At 41.0% G+C, this 21,732-nt stretch overlaps 1 protein-coding gene across 1 annotated transcript in view; it reads right to left on the bottom strand.

Moving 5' to 3' along the window:
- SPTLC3 (serine palmitoyltransferase long chain base subunit 3) overlaps positions 1 to 21,732 on the bottom strand; it is a gene marked incomplete at its 5' end in the record, with an annotated part of 85,100 nt that overhangs the window by 28,651 nt on the left and 34,717 nt on the right. The window contains 2 exons of the mRNA XM_082480915.1: positions 7,813 to 7,906; positions 10,056 to 10,180. Coding sequence (XP_082337041.1) covers positions 7,813 to 7,906; positions 10,056 to 10,180 — 219 coding nt within the window. The remainder of the gene's footprint in view (positions 1 to 7,812; positions 7,907 to 10,055; positions 10,181 to 21,732) is intronic.

Raw genomic sequence — 21,732 nt, 5'->3', positions numbered from 1 at the left:
TGAAAAACACGTATGTGTGACCCTTTCTTAGGTCTGTAACAGTCAACATATAATTCGTTGAGGTGCAAATGAATTTTACTGACCTTTTTATGCTGTGCACATAGTGCCTCATTTGAAAAGGGGAAACTGGGAGGAAGAGAAACTGTTACCTTTAATCTTTCCCCCTAAAGGCTGCTTCTGTTATCCAAAATGAAGATGCAGTGCTCTCTATGTGCTTGTGCTTGGACATTCCAGAAGTGTGATATACTGAACGCCAGGAAAAACAACAGTGCAACCCCAGGTGACTTTCGGGTATCAAATTATTTGCCCATTAAATATAGTTAGACTGTGAAACACTGGGACATTGAGATGATGAGTTGCACAAGTCCATCTTGAATAACCAGTTATGGGGAAAATAACTGTCCTTCCTTGTTCGACCATCACCAGCCCAGACTTTTCAGTGGTAATGGCTAACAACTGTCCACCAGCCCAGGAGGTGGTGTTAAGAATTTCACTAGATTAATTAGTCAAAGCACAACCAAATCTATCCTTGTCTCGGCATATTGTCTAGATATGGAGGATGAAGTTTCCTAAGTGGGGACAGTGGATCTCTTAGGTTTTTCAGAATTTAATCTAGACTTGCATAATCCTTGTTCGGGATCCTTCAGAGTTGCTTCAACAGAAATACTAACAACACAAACTGCCAGTGGGTAGAAGCAAGCCTGGACCTGGGCGGGCAGCTGTGTGTCATGCTGCCTCCAGTGCAGGTGGGACTCCGGGCTCCTGGAGGGGCCCCTGCCCTCTCCCAGGCACACTCAGTACCTCCTTGCAAGGAGACAGAGTGTCTCCACCCCTCATCCTTACATTGCAATGCTGGGGATGTCATCACCGTTCCTCTTCATAGGCTGGAAATCTCCTGCGTGATGTCAGCTGAATCCTTTTTAATTAAAATAAACAGGCTACTACTACCCTTATCACATTATTCTTTCCTTAGCCTTGTGTTTGCCACTCTCATTTTCAGTTTCTCCCATTTTGCTCTCTCATGCAAGCTCAGGCAAACTCTGTGGCTACCTGTCCCTTCTCAGCCTCCCATGCAACCATCTCTCCCCTGCTGCAGAACGTCTGCTGCAGCATTCGCCTCCTCCTCTCTTGCTCTCCCCGCGCTGGTAACTTTCCTGGCCACTGTCCTTTTGTGGGTGACTTGAGTGGCTAGCTCTAATGCTGTCCCTCCTTGAAGATCCCTAAAGCAACAAAGGGAAACCATTGCAAGTTTTGTTGATCTAAATAGGTCCGTAGAAGGTGGTTTTCATTCTAGTGAAAACTAGTCTTTGAAAAGGCCCTGACTACTGGCACAGCTCTGAACAGCAAAAGCATCTTTGGAGTTATTTCCCTGAAATTACAGCTTTGACTGTCTTTGTTTGGAATGGGGTGGTGGGAGCAGTGACGGTAACACTCTGAGACTCCCCTCCCTGCCCCCTCAATAAATATAAATCTCTGTGAAAGCAAAGAACACTCGCTCAGGAAAGCTTCCTATTCACACTTGGCAAGTCAGACACGGCTTTCTCAAATCAGAGAGGACAAATGCAGATACAGCATGCTAGGAGCAGGATATACCAGTCTCCTCTCTGTGGCAGCGTCTGTATGTGTCACAGGGAAATACACGCCAAACTGGATTAGGCTGCTGTCCACCTATCTAGTGCAATAATCTCGTCTCTGATAGTGGCCACAGGCTTCAAGGACGACAAAACTTTAGTGGCTAATGTGCCTTTCATCCTGCTCTGTAACAGCTATAACACTGTCCTCCCTTCTTAAATTCAAGGGCCACTTACACCTTTGGAAAAAAATAAATAAAGGAACCATCTTGTAGTAAGCCACTACAAACTCTTTGTTTTTTGTAACCAAAGAGATTTTTACCTGTTCGTTTATCTCTTTTGTTTCCCCTTATTTTATTTGCTTGCTTGCTTAAAGGCATGCACTTAAAGTTTTCCACTTCTTTTTTCTCTTCTTTCCTTCTTTTTTTTTTGCTAGAGAATATATTTGCACTGAAAGGCGAGGACCTGCTGCTGCCTAAAAATTCCTTCAGTGTTAACTACAACTCCTCCGGGTAGCTGTGTTTTCTCTTTAAGGTGTCCTCATGGCACCCAAATCTGAACTCCAAAGCATTAATTTGACTGAGTAGACTGAGAAATGCCAGAGTTGGATTAACATAAATTCACAACTGTTGTCTAAGTAGAAAACTATATTTTGTATGGAAACCCGTACAGCTCACACCTGCATGACACACTTCTGTCACCACTCACCTGATTTGTAAGAACCCAGAAATCCCCTTACTACTTTCACAACACTCTGAATAGGTGCATAAGGAGGAGCTAGGAATGTACTACTGTGATTCCTATTTCAGATGTGGGATCAAGCACCAGATTAGAGGCCAGACTTTCATCTAACCAAGGTGCTTGGTTCTGCCTTGCAATTGCCTGCCCTTCTCGTAGGATCACTTCTTCTGATTGCATGTTGAAGCACCCTTGCAATGAAGAGAACTGGAAATTTTTCTGTGCGCAGTCACGACATTCCAACAGACTGCTCATGCAATTGCAAACCTAAAAATATGATGGCAATTGAGTTGCTTGATGCTATATGGGAAAAATGTAGTAGAACTAGAAAGAATAAACAACTCCTAAGCCTTGTACAACACCTTCTTATACAGGCTGATATGAACAGAATTCACTTGTATGTAGTTAGTCAGCAACACACTCATCTATCCACTGAATAAACAAAGATAGACTCTCCCTGGATACCAGTGTAAGACCCAAAACTGCTGCACCTGATACCAATATAAGACCCAAAACTGGTGTGACAGAAAACCCTTGATAAAATCACAACCTGATTAATGGTTAGCTATTTGGTTTTGCTTTCCAAGTTTTATTGGAAGGGTCAAGGGATTTTGGCTAATATTTAACCAAGATAAAGGTCAGAAGTTCTGAAAAAGTGCTTTAAAATATATGATATTAATAAAAGATTGTCTTAGGAAAAAAAAATAAAAAGAGCAGGTGATAAGTCAGTCTCTCCCTGGGCCAGGAAATAAAAACACCCAAGAGTGTAGCCCCCATATAGCTGAAGGACCCCCATGCCAGTCACCTGGGGAGGGTGGGAGAGGCTCCCTGGAACCCAGGCCTGGTACGGGTAACATCAGATACCTTCTGGCACAAAACTGGCCAAGGCCAGGCCACTACAGCCGCAGAGGTGGAGAGACGTTTTAGCATCCCACATTCCTCCCACTGTATGCTAGTTTTTGGTCCGTGCCGCTGGGTGCGATTCACAGGTAGAAACGCAGTTCTTTTCTAGCTTCCTAAACAAATCACCGCTTGGGAAATAGTAACTTGAATGGTGCCCACACCACAGCAGGGAGACAAAAAGCAGACGCTTTACGGGCAGGTCAGAATTATTTTAGCTACACTAAATAATTCTACTACACTATTACATAAATTTAGGACTGCTCAGGTTCTAAAATTAAAAAAAAAAAAAAATATATTTTTAAAATCCCTCTACACCAATTCCTCAGAGCAGGGGCTCCAAGAAGCTGAGCTTTGCTGCTAGCATTCACAAGTCTCTGGAACAGAAGTCATCCCTTAAAGGCCAAATACCTTGTGGCATACTGGTGTGACCTTGGCAGGGTGAAGACCAGTAATAGTGCTAATGAGATCCCACAGGAAGGGAATGCCCTGCTCAGGCTGAAATGGAGTATTCTCCTAAATTTCTCTCACAGAGATCATCTGTAGGTGTGTGCCTGTGCATTTCTCTCAGCCCAGGCCTGTAAATTCCTGTCTGTTTACAAGGAAGGGACTGTTCACTGGCAGGTAGGATGCAGGGCACATTCCTATGTCCAAATAAAAATGGACTTATAGGTCCACAGCACATTTTTGTTCTATTATTCACCTTAAGGCTTGAAAACCTTCTCATACACCTGTGCAATATTTTTGTCAAAAAGGAGAAACATCCAGATGCCTTTTATTTTACTTAGGAGAAGCACAGAGGTCTAAATTTCATCTGTTGCAGAAAAACTATTCAGATTTTTGTGTGAAAAGTGAAATACCTAGGACAGCTACCCACTTATTGAAATAGAATTTCATTAACTTTTGTAAGAATAAGAATTATAATATACATAATTAAGGTAATAGGTAGAGTTTACTTCTTGGCTTACTAATGAAATAAGCGTAATTATTTACTTTTGTGCAACGACAGATAGATTCAGTATTATAGATTATATAATCTGAAATAAAATAACACAGTTTTACAGAATTAGCTACAGCACAGCCTTTGAGAGATGAATGCGCTTCAGTAGCAAATTTAAAATGGCAAGTTTTACTCTCTTTTCTGTGAAATATTTTTCTTATAGAAGAAAGTTTCCTATAATTTTTCTTTTTAAAATAGTTTTTCTATAACAGGGGGAAAAAGGGAGGGGAGAGAGACTTACAATGCCAAGCTTGTTAGAAAGGGAGGTTACTAGCACAAGCTATGTATGTTTTTTGTATAATATTCGGGAAGTAGCTGGTTCAGAAAACATACCATTGCTTCACTAAATTGTTACATAATTATTCCTCCTCATTTTGATAACCATTTATAACTGCAACAAACATTCACACCTCACCCGTCTCCCCGTGTCTCTTCTACACGTGTGCAACCAAGGAAGTCCGAGCCAAAGTAAATATGTTCTAGGCAGCCTTATCAAGGGTATTACCCAGCATTTCAAAAGAGGCTGATGTAAGCAACAAGGAGAACAGAAAAAAGTCTGCTTTCTCAAGCTGCATTCTAATAGAAAAAAGGTAACTTCAAAATCTGCTGCCTGATTTTATTTTTGATTGACCTGTACAGAAAGTGTGTCTCAGGCACTAGTGGTGGCACCGCTTGGCAGCTCCTTTATTGTCTTTAGTGTAGGGCGCTACTGGGTCAAACAGTATGTGTGTGTAACTGGGCACAGCTCCAAAGGAGATGAGCCAACTCATGCCAGCACACAACTTGGCCCCAGATATACAAGTAAGAACGAAATGCACATTAAGCCCTAACCCTTTTTGGGATAGGATTCAGATTAACAATTGTTTCTGCACGTTGCTGGAGAATTGTCCCAACTGCTCATCAAAGGGCCCTAGCCAAGCCTTTGACACAGTAACATCCTCCAGTTGATGCCCAGGGCCAAGCTTTTTAAAGGATCATCGATTTGCCTGTATGAAATGACATACATCAATCCCCCGTCCTTGGAAAAAAGAGGCAGGGGGTATTGCCTTTGTTGACTACAGAGGAGGATTTTAACAAGCAAGACAAAACACCTTACTACTTCATGCTGAAATTAATGCTTATTGAAGATCTTCAAGTGATAATTTGAGGAGCAAATTTTTCTACTCCACTGTATTTTCCACAAGGCAAATACAGCATAAGGAACTTTTCTTTTGCATCAAGCAGTATGACATGGATAATGGCTTAATTCCCCTGTTCGTAAGCATGACAATGACAGCGCTAACACACTCTGACAATTTGGGCATTTGGTATATATGTTATATATCAACACATAAGCAAGAAGGATAATCTGGGAGCGTAAGCAACACAGCTCTGATCCAACAAAACAAGCAAGCACCTGCCTAACTGAAAAGAACCCTTCCAACACAAGCTGGCGGTTTTGGTAATGTGTGTCCTTAATTAATTAATTTGCTGTACTGACCTGTATTACACTAGTTCCTGACAGACCCATAGAGAACAAGGCTGTCTACTATTTTGGGTGAAACTGCATCCTACAAAGGCAGTCCTGCTGGATTACGCTTTCCACTGCTATCCTCCCCCAGTACACATCCTATTTTCTCCAGAGCAAAAGTCACATACACACATTTCTGCACATGTGATTTAAAAAGCTGTTGGTGATATGTAACTCATGGGTACGATTAAGGAAACATTCAACAGAAAGAACTTTCTAACCATGCAACTAACATACTGAGAGACTCACAGTGGGCCAAGAGAGCATGAATATGTGAAGCTTCTTCACATGAAGTGCTCTCAAATGCAACTAAGGTTAAGACTCTAGGTCTACAAAACTGTGATGACAAAAGCTGACACTCAAATTCCAAACAGTGTTTGTATAAGTTTCCACACTTTCATTTTGAAAATAATTTAAGGTGATGCCTTAGAAATGGCCTACAAGACTGACTGACTTTGGCAAATCAGATCTCTAATCTAGAAAACAATGAGTTTTTCCAAAGCAACCTGAATGGGCTTCCGCTGATGTTTGCTGTGACCCTTACAGGGCCTGTCTACATTTTCCAGTGCTGGATTAGTGATTTTTGGACAGGTCGCTAATATTTTTAGGTCCACGCATTATTCAAAAGAATATCCGCTTTAATTTGTCATAAGTGTGAGCAGAGGCTGGTTAGGTTAGGTATTGGGTTCTGGGGAGCAGACTGATATGTTGGGGGATGGTTAGAGACCAAATTCCTTAAAGCGAGAATGACAGGTCCAAGTGATGTCTTCATTGCTTCCCTAGCAGTTGACAGTAATACACTCCTCAAACTGGAATGTTCTTTGAAATTCTGCGGGAAGTGACACAAGCCAGCTGGGCTGCATGCAGCATAGGTGGGTGGAGAGGCTGAGAACATTTGGATTTAGGTAGTGAGAGGTCATCCTGCAAAATGTGATGCAAACCTAAATTTGAATAGGATAAGGCATGGAACAAACTAAGAAAAAGCTGAGAAAAGACTGGCCATGCCTAGCATATCCAGATTTGCAGAAGTCAACCAAGTTGGGGTATGCTACAGGGTAATCTATAAATAATTACTTCTATAAAAACATTCGGCTTCAGATGATCTTTAATTCTTGAATGATCTTCAGAAATTGCTTCTTGCCCAAATTATGAATAGATATTAATTATAACAACACTTTATATTGTAATTATAGTGTGCTCTTCCTTCCAATGGACCCTTAGGCCTTTTACAGCATATGCATAATTAATTTTTGCTCACCTCAGGGCTGAACACAACACTTAATAAAGAGAAGGGACTGTATTAGCTATTAACAAAGGTGATCAGACTTCTTTTCTCATTTCTCACCACTTCTCTAGCTTCTTAACCTCTGTTGCAATCACTGCCTGGTGGCAGCAATGGTGATGGAAAGGGGAGTTGCAACGGAGCATGAAGGAAAAGAACAATCTCTTGCCATCAAAGCCAGTCATAATGTGTCTGACCATAACCACAGCAGCATAAACAAAATAAAAGTTTAAAAGCATAAGTATTTCAGAAGATAATTATATGATTGCAAAGCTAATGTGTGATTTCTATACTAAAATTACACTTCAAAGAATATTCGGAATGATGCTTTTGATATAACCATCTGCATCTTTGGTATAGCCCCCTAGGACTTCAGGGTAACTGTTTCAAAGTAATGCCACATTAATATAACACCGGTGGCACTGAACCTGCTAGAAACAGAGGCAGGAAATATGGAGCATGTTCTTGTAAGTATGTTTGTACTATTTTGGTTATAGTGACAATAACAATAAGACCTTTATGACAGCACACAGTCATTCAGCATGTCAAAAAGACAGCAACGATATTAAGACTCTGGATTTTGAAATCAGGGTCCAACCTGATGACCCAAATCATACACAACCGCGTTTAGAATATTATGCTATAATTTTTTCCCCATCAGAAATCACTCATAATACTGAACAGTTAATCCTTCTGCCTGGACAAAACTATTATGTGGGAACTGACAGCAAAGAAAGCATTGAAAGGAAGCATTCTTGCCTTTGAGGTGTGAACAACTCTGTCTCTAAATATTTCCAACTTCAATACTCACTATTATGCTTGAAGATTCTAATAGTAGCACCTGAAAGTCTCGCACCAAGAACGAGAGAAGTGTGGTTCAACTCATCACTTAAAATGAGGCAGCCCTGTGGAGAAGGAGTACAATAAGCATCTGCATGAAATGGCAGGCTGTTGACCTGTGTGCATGTGTGTGTCAGCATACACGTGTGTCTATGATATACCATTGAACCAATTAAGCTGTAAGTATTAAACATGAACTGGATTTTCTGCCACTTTTCTGAAGGTATCAGGACCTACTGCAAAGGCAGGCATAAACTGCGGGATCAGATTCTCAGGCATTCCCAGGTGGTGCAAAAGGGCCAAATATTTCCTGTAACTGGAAAGTAGTGAATAATCCTAGTAGAGATTGACCGCTTTATAGTGAAATCAAGTGACGTTGCTTCCTCTATCACCTGTCTACAGTCTATTTTGTGGTGCAAGGAAAATGCCGTCACCACCCCATATATAAAGACTGCATGACATTCATGTAAGGAGCAGTAATACTGAGGCTGGACTAACATCAGCACTTTGGGCTGCAGAAATGAGATCAGGACAGACTGATGCCTCATAAATCCCACTTCCATTAAGATGTGAGTGGAGCCCAAGCACCAGGCAGAGTCTTTCTCTGGTAAATGCATATACAGCTCACCTGTAGTATATTTTTCATTAACTCAGCTGAAAACTCATTTTCTTTTCTGAAACTAAAATAGAAATGCAGGAGAAATAACTTTGTATATTATATTAACAGGAACTGGGATTCACATCTGAAATTCAAGCTGGAACCCTAATTTAGCTCTGCTTTCTATTACACATCTTGTGCTGTGGTTTCATCACCCAAAGGGCAGTACAACATTGAGCACATACTTATTTTGGAAACACAGATTATGCCTAGGTTGAGAGATACACAAATCTGCCTAAAGCCTGGTATGCAGAACTAACAGTAGAAGTATATGCCTCTTGACAAGAAAATGTAGCTGCTAGGCTTAATTATAGAGGAAAATTTAGGAATAAATCCCCCCAACATAGGGCAATTACATATGTAATATATATAAAATAATACTATATAATATTAATATATACTAAATTGTTATCGTTATATTCTATATAACACATATAGTAATATCTTCATTTGTGCCACTTATATCTAAATACCCCACCTCTGACAGAGGCCTGAGTCTCCACATGAGGCCAGCTAAATGAGGGAAAATTATTCGATAGCTAAGCAAAGGACAAATATGGTATGCTGTTATGTATGTCTGCAATTTCATCCATTTACCTTTAGTAATTGTCTGTGTCTGTTCCCTTTGAAATTGCTGGACAACTTCTCCAGCACCACTGCAGATTGAAGTTCATGTTCTGGGCAGCCGAAGCAATTCTCCCTGCCCAGCCCTTGTATACATGTATTTTAGAAATCTCTTGTAAAAGCTGGATTCATCTTCAATAGTCAGTGAAGAAGTGACTTCACCTCTACGCCAGTGCTTCAGAAGAAATCTTGATCATACACTACACAGTGAGTTAATTCCATCTCCACCAAGAGGGAAATCTGTTTCACGCTTGCACGAAGTCAAGAGGAGCTACCCGGTTTCTTGGCTAACAGCACAGTGTATCTGCTTGTTATGCCAGGAGCTGTGATTGACAGGATGGTGGATTTTCATGCCTTTGTGTTAGGCACCCCAATTTGGAGATGAAGTCCCTTCAACACCAAATAAGAACCCAACTTTTGTCATATGGTCACAACTTTAGACTTGCATTTGCTGCCAGCTTTCTTTGCAGGGCTGGCTGGAGATCTCTTCATCAGGAATGCTAAACACTGTGCTTTCTCTTTTCTGAAAGTGTTGTAAAAAATATCCTGATCATCATCTTTCACCACAGGCAGCGGGGCAATATCTCTGCAAGTAGCCCAAGTACTTCATCCCACAACGCCTGAGTCATGGGATGCAATGTTTGCTTACTTTTTAGGGAGAAGTAACTTTGTTAAAGAGAAGCTAAACAACCATATCACTCATCCTTAAGCAGATGTTAGGTATGTGTGATAGCAACACCCAGAGCTAGAAAAAATGATGAAGGAGCATATTTAAGGTCACAAGGTCATCAGCCTTATGAGTCATGCATTCCTGATAGCAAGCTTTGTTCCTCAATCAAGCCTTTCCACTTAATGTGTTCCCAGAATACTGCAACAGTTGTTAAAACAATTAATAAATGATTGTTCTATGTATTACTTAAGGAAGTACTCACCTTCCCAACAAGGGCTGGAATATTCATCGAGTTAGTTGCAAAGCCCATGCCAAACACCATAGCATCTTCCACACCAAGGAACTTGGCCACAAGTTTCTCTAGTTCTACGTGTTTGTCTAGGGTGCCTGTGGAAACAAGCACAGGGGGTCTTAAATCTCATTAAACTGTAAAAGTTATCAAATCTAAGGATATAAAACATACAGAAGAGCAAGCTAGAAGTGTGTCATTAAGCTATACGACGTTAAGTCCTAATGAAGGTTTTCCATTTGTATCTTGTGCATGTGGGATAATGCAAGAAAAGTAAGGATGTAAACCAGCTATACCTAATGCTAACAAATACAGTTGCTGTTAAGGTAGCAAAGCAGTTGCTTTGAGAAAAACTTTCCTTTTTCCATAACAACAGCTTTTAACATAGTTTATTTTGAAGAGTAATTTTTTGCCTTTTTCTCCCGGGCCACAAGGACAAAAATACCTCCTTTTTATAGGAAATGTGGGACAAACAGGCGTTCATGAGTTCTCTCTGGATGTGAAAGCAAAACCCGATGACAACAGAAATCTTTTTTTTTTTCCTTGGGTGCCTATGTATGTGTACAAATTCCTCAATTATGATTTTATATGGATAGACAAACAAAAGTGCTTCTGCTTTGGAAGGTGAAAGCTACAGCACTCTCCATAACTGATGATAATTCTGCTCTTTCCTCCCTCTCAACAGCCAAACACAAATGATAAGGTAACACTAGAGAGCCGCCTTTATTGGATGTTACTCATTTAATATTAGTGCCTGGAGTCTCCAAATAAATAAGGTGCTCCAACTATCCAACAAAAGCGATGTTTTTCCCACTCAACTCACAATGGAGGATGACAAAATACAAAAGGTAACAAATGAAAGAGTGATGTTAAGAGATTGAGATAAAAAATAACTTTGAACAGTAATGAATTATCTCAACTTGCCAGCTCTCTAGTCTTTGGTTGCCTGGCTGTGCATTGCAGGTACCAAGGCAGAAGGAACTCTTACAGGATGATCTGTGGGGAAGAAAAGAGAGTGGCCTGTGGATTCTGACAGAACATTTGCCCTATGAATAAGGCTGTAAGCAGTGAACAGAAGAAAAAAAAAATGGGGAAGTGAATATCTCACCTCACTTGTGCTGCACAAATCGATGTCATAACAGTATAGGCAAAGTGAATTGCAATTGATGGGAACAAGAAATCTGTGTTCACTGTGATGGACAAAAGGCAGATGAATGAAGGAAAGCAGAAGCTTAGCTAGAGTGTCTTGAAAAGAATGACGAGTCAGGAAGATGATCTTACCTTCATCATGGAGGAAAGCTCATTAAAAATAAAAATGGCAGCGGTACGGTTTCAGCAACAACAGTAACTCAGCTAGTTACAGGGAGGTAGTATTTTTGTTATAATTTCTTGTTAAATATTCAAAGTAAGAATGACATTCACTTTGAAACAGAATGTCAGAAATATCATGCAGGCAGGTAACTCTCCCATAGCAAGGGAGAAAAGAAGCAAGGATCATATGACTTCTGGAAAAACCTGGATTACACAGACAGTAAAGAACAATGGTGCCATGATTTTGCACAGAGTCTGCCTGGGTTCTGCTAGACCTGAGCCAACTCTGACAGAGCCAACTCTGACAGAGCTTCAAGAGTGGCCCTGCAGAACCTCCAGTAGATGTGACCTGATTCTGCATGAAGCTCTTTAACAAGGGCTACGTTTGGCATTTGTAGATCCTGAGATACACAAGGATATGTGCTGGCTCTGTACACAGCCACTGCTTAGTAGCCAAGCTCTATGAAATACAAAACCATACAGTGTTTCAGAGTTGAGCTGCTCAATGAAGATGCGTGTGAGAATCTATGTCTTGTAAGCCCAGTAGGTCTCAGGGTGTATTTCTATGGCTAGTTCTATATTTTTTGCCTTTTGAGCCCAGTTAGTCTTCAATCTGGTTACAGCACCCATTGACCACTGAGGGTTCCAGCATGTTCACCTGCCCTAGTGTTCCCTGCAGATGTTATTTTGTCGCTTGAGGGCTATCAGCACACAAAGAGAAGATGCAGTCTGAAATGGAAGCTTGAAGTCAACCACACTATGGTCACAGCTTGAATTAGAAGGAGGTTTGTGAAAGCATGAGAAACAAGCAGTGTGTGCTTTGCAAGGCAGGCATTTTAAGGCATGAGAAAATAGTCCCCGACTCTTCCAGGGATAAATCTGACACTACTGGGGTGGAGTTAAATTGCTTTTTGGGGTTGCATCATATGTTTTCTGTTTTTACAAACAAGAAAAGCCTGACTCACTACAGGTTATTCTGTTTAAGCATCTAGTAGATGAGCCAGAAAGGAACAGCACATTTTTGACCTATTTTTATTGATTTTGTGATGGTGAAGAATAAGACGTTCTGAAAGTGACTGATTCCTACTCATTATTTACTAATCCTAACAATGAATGCAGTGACACTGTATATTGCTATTGCCTACAAATCCTGGAATAAGTTGGAATCAATAGGGGTTCGGTTTGCAAAACCAAAACCTGAATGACAAGGATTTGCAAAATGAGCCCTAGTTTTGATTCCTTTAATTATAATGACAATATTGTAGGTGGTGGGTGAGGTGTTGAAGAAGCAATACAACACATCAGTACTGACAGTGGGAGGTTCATGACAGTAGTCGATTGAGTAGAGCTGATAAAGCAAATCAGCTTGCATTTTCCCAGGTTTAAAGTAAAAGGGGTATTTATTTAATAAATTATGCAATTATTTAATCATATCAGAAGATTTCTCCAGTATGGGTCAGTCCTTGGACACCATATAAACTGTACCAACTATGTAACTTCTCTCCACTGGAGGAAACAAGGGGTTTCAAAGGCTTTGCTGGAATGAGGCTTGTCTACTAGCGTTCCCGGCTGGTCATAGTAACCGCCCCAACAGGCACAAACAGCACTACCAGAGAGGTGCAAGTTTGACCCAAAGGAACTTCCACTGGCACAAGCTGTTACATCTCAAGCTACATAAGAAAGGCAGTAATTATTCTTCATTAAGTCAACCTTAGCAGTGTCAAGTCAGGTTATCATGGCCCTTGAAATGTTTTGTATTGTGCTGGATTCAGAGCAGCATCACGATCTGGTGAATGAAAAGTGATATACTAGATATATTTTTATGAGTACACCGTACACACAGATACCTTCTATACTTGTCCTCTACACAGACATTAGGACTTTTCTCCGTACTCTACCTGCTCTGATTTTTATGCTGACTACAGCTTGGTTTGACCTGAGAAATGAGGATAAAACCGAAGAATGTGTGTCGTCTTACCAGGAAAGAGTTAAGACGAAAAGGAACACAGAAAGCTACCTGCATCTTTAAGAGACAAAACGGAATACTTTCTTTGAAAAGTTATTCCTCCCTGCTGAACAGTTGTATGCAATAGAGTGCAACAAGCATTACTGTGTTTCAGGCTTATATAGATGGTACGGAAAGCAAAATTAAACATATTATACAAAGTGGACTTTCACAATGTTAACCACCTCCACAGATTTCCACCCTTTTCAAAGCACATCCCCTCCTTTTCAAAATCTGATTACTCGGTTCCCTCCATTAACAAGCCACTGCACTCTGGTGAAGTACATTGTGCTTTGGCAGGCTTTCATGGGCTTACCCATGCTCTGGGGTTGAAAGTCACTGTCAGTCTGCTAGAACAGATAAAGCTTGAAAATGCCCTTCCCATGATCCACACAATTCATTATTTAGCTTTGATGCTTTCAGCTTGGACAAGGTGGTTCATGCCACTGGTTAGTCTGTCCAGTACAGTCGTGCAGGTTCTTATGTGCTAATGACATATACTGGTTAACCTGCCAACAGTGGCAATGGTATCCTTGAAGTGAATTTTTAATTTAGAATTCTGAGACCCAAAGAAGCGAGGAAAATACCTGCTTGCTTCAAGTTAAACAAAAGCTGGAGGATTAAACTGATATAAAAACTGGCATAAAAGCCACTTCCACACGTGAACAGCAACAGGGAATCCTATGGATCACTGATGTGACTCACCAAGGTGAGTAAGAATCACTACTCTACGAAAATGACAGTTTGTCAAAGGTATCCTTAGGAACGTGGGGAACGGAACAAAACACCTAAACTTCCCTGCCACAATTGAAACCTAAGGTCACAAACTCACTCTGGTAAGATATTTGTCAGAGATAAAATAATAATATTACTGAAACACATACACACTTTTACAAAAGCAAGATCAGAAGAATTACTACTAGAAGGACAAAGAAGCAGAAGATGTAGAGAGATTGTTATTTATTTACACCATTCTAGGAGAGTGGATGGTGCAGACGTATCAGCGTCCTACAGAGCCCACTACAAGAGCAAAGCCTAAAATTGTAGAACAATACATAGCGGCAAGAGAGAGGGAGAGAAGCACACTGCAATATCATGGAGTTGCCTCATTTAACACTGCAAGTGCATAAAAGAACCTCAAAAGAAGTGGGTTTTGAGGAAGCATTTGAAAGAAAGGAAATGCTCCAACTTTCCTGATGTTGCTACCAGCTGATAGGTCTTTCATACCACAAAGATGCTGCAGTTGTCAGAGATATATAATGTACCTGTGTAATTTACTGATTCTCAGAAAAGAGTAGATTCATTTTAACAAAACTTCTAGTTTAATTTAGATCTTCCAGTTTTGTTTGCTGATTTTCCTTTACAAAAACCCAAGGTTAAAATTTACAGTTGAAGTCCAGCCTCTTTATGCCAAAGCCTGGATGGCAGTATCTCAAGTGTCTAAATATTTGCATGTACATAGATGTTCTGGTTTGAGGTACAACAGAACCAATTTTGTTCAGTAACTTCGCTTCTTAGCTGGGCCTCTTCTAACTACTGAAATTAACTGCATATTGTGCAGACAAAATTCACTCTCTCAGAGCGATAAGACCAATTGTTTATAGCTGATGCCCAGGCATGGTATGCAGAGAGGCTCTTGCTTATACTTATTGCTATAACCCCCACGGCCAACCAACTTTGTTATTTGCCACGTTGGAGGGTCGGAAGAGGAAAAGCGTAGAGGGGTCCCACCTGCAGGGAGGAGCGGACAGGACAGGTGACCCAAAACTGACCAACAGGGTATTCCATCCCATCTGCCTCATGCTCAGTATAAAAGCTGAGGGATCAAAGGGTCAGGGCTCTTCCTTCAATGGCCGACGTCTGAGGAGGACTCTGTTCGTCTGCCTGTGATCCCGATCCTGAATCCAGATCCGGAATCCAGTTCCTGTCCATCACTGAGTCCAGCCTGGGACTGCCCCAGTGCCAGCCGGTGACGTGATTGTCATCTCGGGAGCTTGATACGGTTTTGTATATATTTCATTATTTCCTTTTATTTTATTATTAATATTTCATTAAAGTAGTTCAGTTCCTTCTAAACTCCTAAGTCTCTTTTTCCTCCTCTGCCTCTCTCTTTGAAGGGAGGTAAAGGGGAGCATCTGTCGGTCCCATCTGGGCTCCCCCAGGTCCCCAGTAGCGGATTTGGCCTAACCAACGACAATAGATAATATTATATATTGGAGATATTTTAGGTTTTAAACAGGTCACACAACTCCTGATGCCTGCCAGTTCACCTGCCAGAAGATGGACTGTCCAGAGCTTAATCATGCTTTGCAAAGCATACATCTGCAATGGTGAAATACCAGGAACAAATTCGACCCTTTGATCACAAGTTCAATCAGTTATTTATGAGAGGGTAGGCACAAAAAGGAAAATTATGTTATTAGGAGACGCCAAAGAAGGAAAATTCCTCTCATGAACTGCTTTCTAACTTGTAACATACCCTATCACAAAATAGCCAAAGTTACGATATATACACACACACTAATTCTCATTTATGTGGCTGTATTTCTCCTTAAGCTCCTACCTGGAAAATGTAAATTATGGGAACTTTAGTTCTTTATCTCTTTCTCCTAAATGAAGAATGGACCATTTATTTCTGTGTTTGTACAGTACTGAGTTTAAAATGAGCCCGGGCCCTAATTAAAGCTTTGAACTGGTATAAAAGAAAGAACAGCTAAATAACTATTTTTACCTTCTTGAAACGCTGCTAGAAATTCATATTAGGCTTTAAAATCTAACAGAAGGAAGTGAAGGGGATGGAACTACTTTTGTAGTTTAAATGTTGGCACAGGTTTTCAGATCTGCTTTTCAGAAATCAGATCACAATCAAATAAAAAAATGCTCAAGCAAACAAAAAGCCCTACAACTGAGTGCAAGCTAGGCGTTAAAAGGTAATCTCCTAACCATGCCCTCCAGAATGAATCACCCTGCAAGTGTTCTGTGCAGGCTCCATCTTGTCTTTTGGTCCAAGGCATAATCACAGGAGAAGGATTTCAAAAGGCAGGAATCCTGTTTGGCTGCTTAAGTAGCTCTAATGATACATTTGCTCCTGTTACTCATGGGGATCATCTCCATAAGGAAAAATGGTGAGTTAGAGATAAATAGAGCACTGGAACTACTAGCTGCTCATGTGACAGCCCCGTCACTGCCCTGGCGCTAAGCCTAGGAGCGTTCAGGGCATGATAACCTGCCTCATCTTAAAAAAGTGTAATACCACTGATTTTCTTATCATCTGCAATCAGCAAGCAGGAAACAGTGTTAAATAATTATTTGCATATTTCTCCCTTAGTAATTTTAAGTTACGTTGCTTAGAAAAGGCTGACTATAAACATAAGAATGACAGGATGGGCTCAGATAAAACGCTTGCGAGCCTGCCTCCAACAGTAGCCAACTCCTACTCTAGCCACTAAAATACATGGATTTGCATGGGGAAAAAAGAAATTCACATTCAAGTTGTCATTCTTTTCACTATATAGAGGGAATGTGCTATTTCAAATTTGGTTAGATTCCAATTTGTTAGCATTTTTATTAAGCTAAAAAATAACACTTTTGAGACAAAGATTAAAATAATTAAAACATAAATAAAATACAGTATAGAGATTTTCTGGATGTAGTTTACATGAAATACCCTAACATTCTGAATACTGCAATTACTTGACTAGTTGGTTTCCAGTTACTTAAATCCTTCAACATTTAAGAATTATTGTCTCAGACTCAATGTCTATTCCTGGAAAACAAAACTTTCTGCTTTTTCAAGTCCCATTTAGTTTCTTGACGTATAATGAACTAGCCAAAGAAATTAAAAAATTGACTTTTTCTGCACCTGCAGGAGAGAGTGCTGCTGACAAAAGCAGTTTTAATTTAAATTACGCTCATGGTCAGTTCTGTCAGATATGGTAGGTGCAGATCTCTCTGTATCCTCCCTTGACCCCTCACACAGTTAATGCAGCATCTTTTCCTCTGACTTCATTGAGTTTAACCTCGCCATTCTCAGATGCGCTTAGAATGCTCTTGCCATCCTAGGTGAACGGTCCTGTTGTTCCTCCCAGCCTGTCCCTCTGACCAAGGGGGTCCTCATTCTACAACTCCAGCTGCTGCAAAATTTTCTGAAGGAACTTACTTATGTTTAAATTTTTGCTGCTTCAGAAACACCGAAACCGGCCAGATTACAGCTTCATTAGTTCCTTATATGCTACCTCTATGGTAAATACTGCCCAACCTTATAAAAATACAAGTATGTGTATGTTCCTGATTCAAGCCAAATTTGTACGATAATTTGCTAGTCCGCAGGTCCAGTATTAATGATTGTACAGCAATGGCTGAAGACATATAAGTAATAATATAAATGACTACTAAACGACTAATTACATAAAATAATGCTAAAAACCAAGTACTGGATGCACCATGCAACACGAAAGGGCCCTTTTGCCCATAATCCTTCATCTGACAGTGATCGCGTCTCGATGCCCGGAGAAGAATGAAAGAACAAACACATACATAGTAGTATCCCAGCTTCTAACTAACCTCAGCATAAGGACATCCTGAATCACATAATAGTTTTGGGAACTATCTAGTAACTATCATCGATCTCTACTCTGCATGTGGCCAGTATCCCCTAGAATGCAAGGGAGTGTAAAGTTTTAGCATCTGCAGCCTTCTTTGCAATGAGTTCCTCGGGTCTGCCAGCCTCCAGGGTGAAAAGCTGCCTCGTGTGTTTAGAAGGAAACCTTCTACCAACTTCATCCAATGCCCTGTAGATCTTGTAGTGTAAGAGACAATGAACAGCCAGCCCTAACCACTCTTCCACGCCATGCCTAATTTTGAAGATTTCTGTAGAGCCTTTAGGCTCTTTTCGAACAAGACAACAAGCATTTCTGACAGCTGAAGACAGCTAGCTCAACAGTTCTTCACCCAGAAGCTGCTTGAGGCCTTTGATGATCCTTGTTGCCCTTCTCTGACACTTTCCAGTTCTGCGAAATGGTTTTGATCAGAATGGCACAGAGTACTCAAGATGACAGCAAACCACAGATTTATGCAGCAGCATACTGAGGTTCCATGGCTGGCTTTCTATTCACTTCCTAGTAATTTCTAGTATTTGATTTGCTTTCTGACCACTGAACAATAAGCTGACGCTTTCACAGAACTGCCACTTATAACCCCAAGATCTTGATTCTAAGGGATAATAGTTAGCTTGGTCTTGAAAAAAGGAAAATATTTTTCTTTCAGATTGAAAGTCCCACAAAAGCCTCAGGAATGTGTCTTAAATGACACTGTTATGCAAAGAAAGTGATTTATTATTATTATAATTTAAAAAGAGCATGGAATTAAAAATGGAGTGAAAAGCGCTAAATCTTTTTATGGAGGACAAATCTAGGAAGACCAGCCACTGTTTTTATCAGTTTCCTATGCTTTTGTGCTTAAACAGGAATGTCTGTGCAAGAGGCATGTGCATTATTATTTTAGAAAAACCATGAACAGAGCTCTACAGTTCTTACTGAAGTTAATATCTGAGCTATGTTTACACACAGTCTTAAGATACTTTTCTGGGAAAGTAGAATAACTGTTTTACATTTAGCAAGGTTTAGCTTCACTAAGTTTCCTTAATAAAACACAGTTTTGTAAAGATACAAACAACCATGTTAAAGTGTCCATTATTAATATGTTCTGAGAGCAAACTACGTGCATAGTAGTTTATACTATGTATATACTACTATATATAGTAGTTTATACTGATACATTCATTCCACAGTCTGCACAGTTATAAGAGGAGGATTTTAGGCTCAAGACCACAAAGGACAGTTTTACTGACATGTATTCTTTCAAACCTTGCTCACATTAATTTTATTTGTTTCTTCTTTGTTTCCCCCTCTCTCTGGAATCTTCTCAAAGTAGTGGGATGATCCTTCTCAAAAAAAAAGAGACCTATCACTGCCTTGAGAGACATGTTGGTAAAACCCTGAACATGCCAGAGACTTAAATGCACACAAGCAGAACAGTACTTCTAATTATAAATATGTTCACAGAATCATAGAATGGTTAGAGCTGTAAGGGACCCTAAAGATCATCTAGTTCCAATCCCCCTGCCATAGCAGGGACAACTCCCACTAGACCAGGTTGTTCAAAGCCCCATCCAACCTGGCCTTGAGCACCTCCAGGGATGAGGAATACACAAGTTCCCGGGGCAACCTGTGCCAGTGTCTCACCACCCTCAGAGTAAAGAATTTCTTTTTAATATCTAATCTAAATCTCCCCTCTTTCAGTTTAAAACCGTTACCCCTCGTCCTATCACTACACTGCCTGATCGAGTCCCTCCCCATCTTTCCTGTAGGCCCCCTTTAAGTACTGGAAAGCTGCTATAAGGCCTCCTCGGAGCCTTCTCTTCTCCAGGCTGAACAACCCCAACTCTCTCAGCCTGTCTTCAGAGGAGAGGTGCTCCAGCCCTCTGATCATCTTTGTGGCCCTCCTCTGGACCCGCTCCAACAGGTCCATGTCCTTCTTATGCTGGGGGCTCCAGAGCTGAGTGCAGTACTCCAGTTTGGGTCTCGTGAGAGTGGATTAGAGGGGCAGAATCACCCCCCTTGACCTGCTGGCCACACTCCTTTTGATGCAGCCCAGGATGCAGTTGGCCACCTGGGCTGCTAGCACACATTGCTGGCTCATGATGAGCTTCTCATCAACCAATACCCCCAAGTCCTTCTCCTCAGGGCTGCTCCAAATCCACTCTCTGCCTAGCCTGCATTTGTGCTTGGGATTGCCCCGGCCCATATGCAGGACCTTGCACTTGGTCTTATTGAACTTTGAGATTTGCTGCTTGGTGTCATCAGCAAACTTGCTCAGGGTGCACTTAATCCCACTGTCCATGTTGCTGACAAAGATGTTAAACAGCATTGGTCCTAGTGCTGACCCCTGAGAACACCACTCGTCACTGGTTGCTACTTGGACATTGAGCCATTGATCCCGACTCTTTGAGTGTGGCCATCCAGCCAATTCCTTGTCTGCCAAGTGATCCACCCACCAAATCCATGTCTTTCCAATTTAGAGAAAAAGATGTCATGTGGGACAGTGTCAAATGCTTTGCACAAGTCCTTTGCACTTCCTTTTTGAGTTTGAGTTTCTCCAGGAGCTCTCTGTTCATCCATGCAGGCCTCCTGGCATTTTTGCCCGACTTCCTCTGTGTTGGGATGCATCACTCCTGAGCTTGGAGGAGGTGATGCTTGAATATTAACCAGCTTTCTTGGGCCCCTCTTCCCTCCAGGGCTTTATCCCCTGGTACTCTGCCAAGCAGATCCCTGAAGAGGCCAAAGTGCTCTCCTGAAGTCCAGGGTAGTGAACTTACTAGGCGCCCTCCTCGCTGCCCTAAGGATCTTGAACTCCACCATCTCACAGTCACTGCAGTCAAGGCTGCCCTTGAGCTTTACATGCACCACCAGCCCTTCCTTGCTGGTAAGAAAAAGGTCTAGCATGGCACCTCTCCTCATTGTTCAAGTTCTCTCTTGGATTAGGAGCCCAGAGGCAATTTATAGCCTTGGTTCCTACAGCTCACTGCTTTTTTACTTCAAACTGCTTTAGCTCAGCCACACAATAAGAATAGAAGTTTCAAAACGTTCTCTGCCCAGGAACAAAACCATTCTGTTCTGTCTTTCTAAGATGAAGATGGCAGATGATAATTAAAAAAGGTAAGACCTTTCATACAGACCCTTCTCTACATCCTTCTTGATAGTATGCATGTATATATAATTTAACTTGGATAGAATTTTTCCAATCTGCTCAAGTTCAGAATAGAACTCAAGCAGCACAAAAGGGTAAAGGAAAAAGAAAAGAGCGTATCCACACTGCTGTTTTTCCTTAGGTTGCTACAGTTCTTCGCAACAGACAGGTTTCAGCAGAAACAGGTTGCGCTGTGGAGCAACCTCTCTCCACTGACTACACAAGTACAGGCTTTGTTAGCTGCATAGTACCAAATGCTATGACTACTCATCTACGCCATCTGAGCCAGGTCTTAACACCATGCTTTCTTATTTTAATAAGTCTTGATGTCCAAGCTTCTCTCTGAAATTCACTCCCTAAAAGACTGATACTGACGAGACTTGTACAGTGTTCTTTATTTGCAGCTCATTCTTGCATTGTGAATAGTCTGAATGAAGTTCATGGGACTATTTGCTGTGAAAGCAATTAGAATGAATCTAAAACTTTACTCAATCCGTCAAGATAACTCTGAATACTGCACAGAAGTTCAGATGCCGAGAAAGTCCTAGAAATCTGTACACATTGGCTCTCAAAACAGACTAGATGAAG

Source organism: Vanellus vanellus (assembly GCF_965231255.1).
Source record: "Vanellus vanellus genome assembly, chromosome: 3".
NCBI lineage: Eukaryota > Metazoa > Chordata > Aves > Charadriiformes > Charadriidae > Vanellus > Vanellus vanellus.
This window is presented reverse-complemented; position numbering and strand designations above follow the sequence as displayed.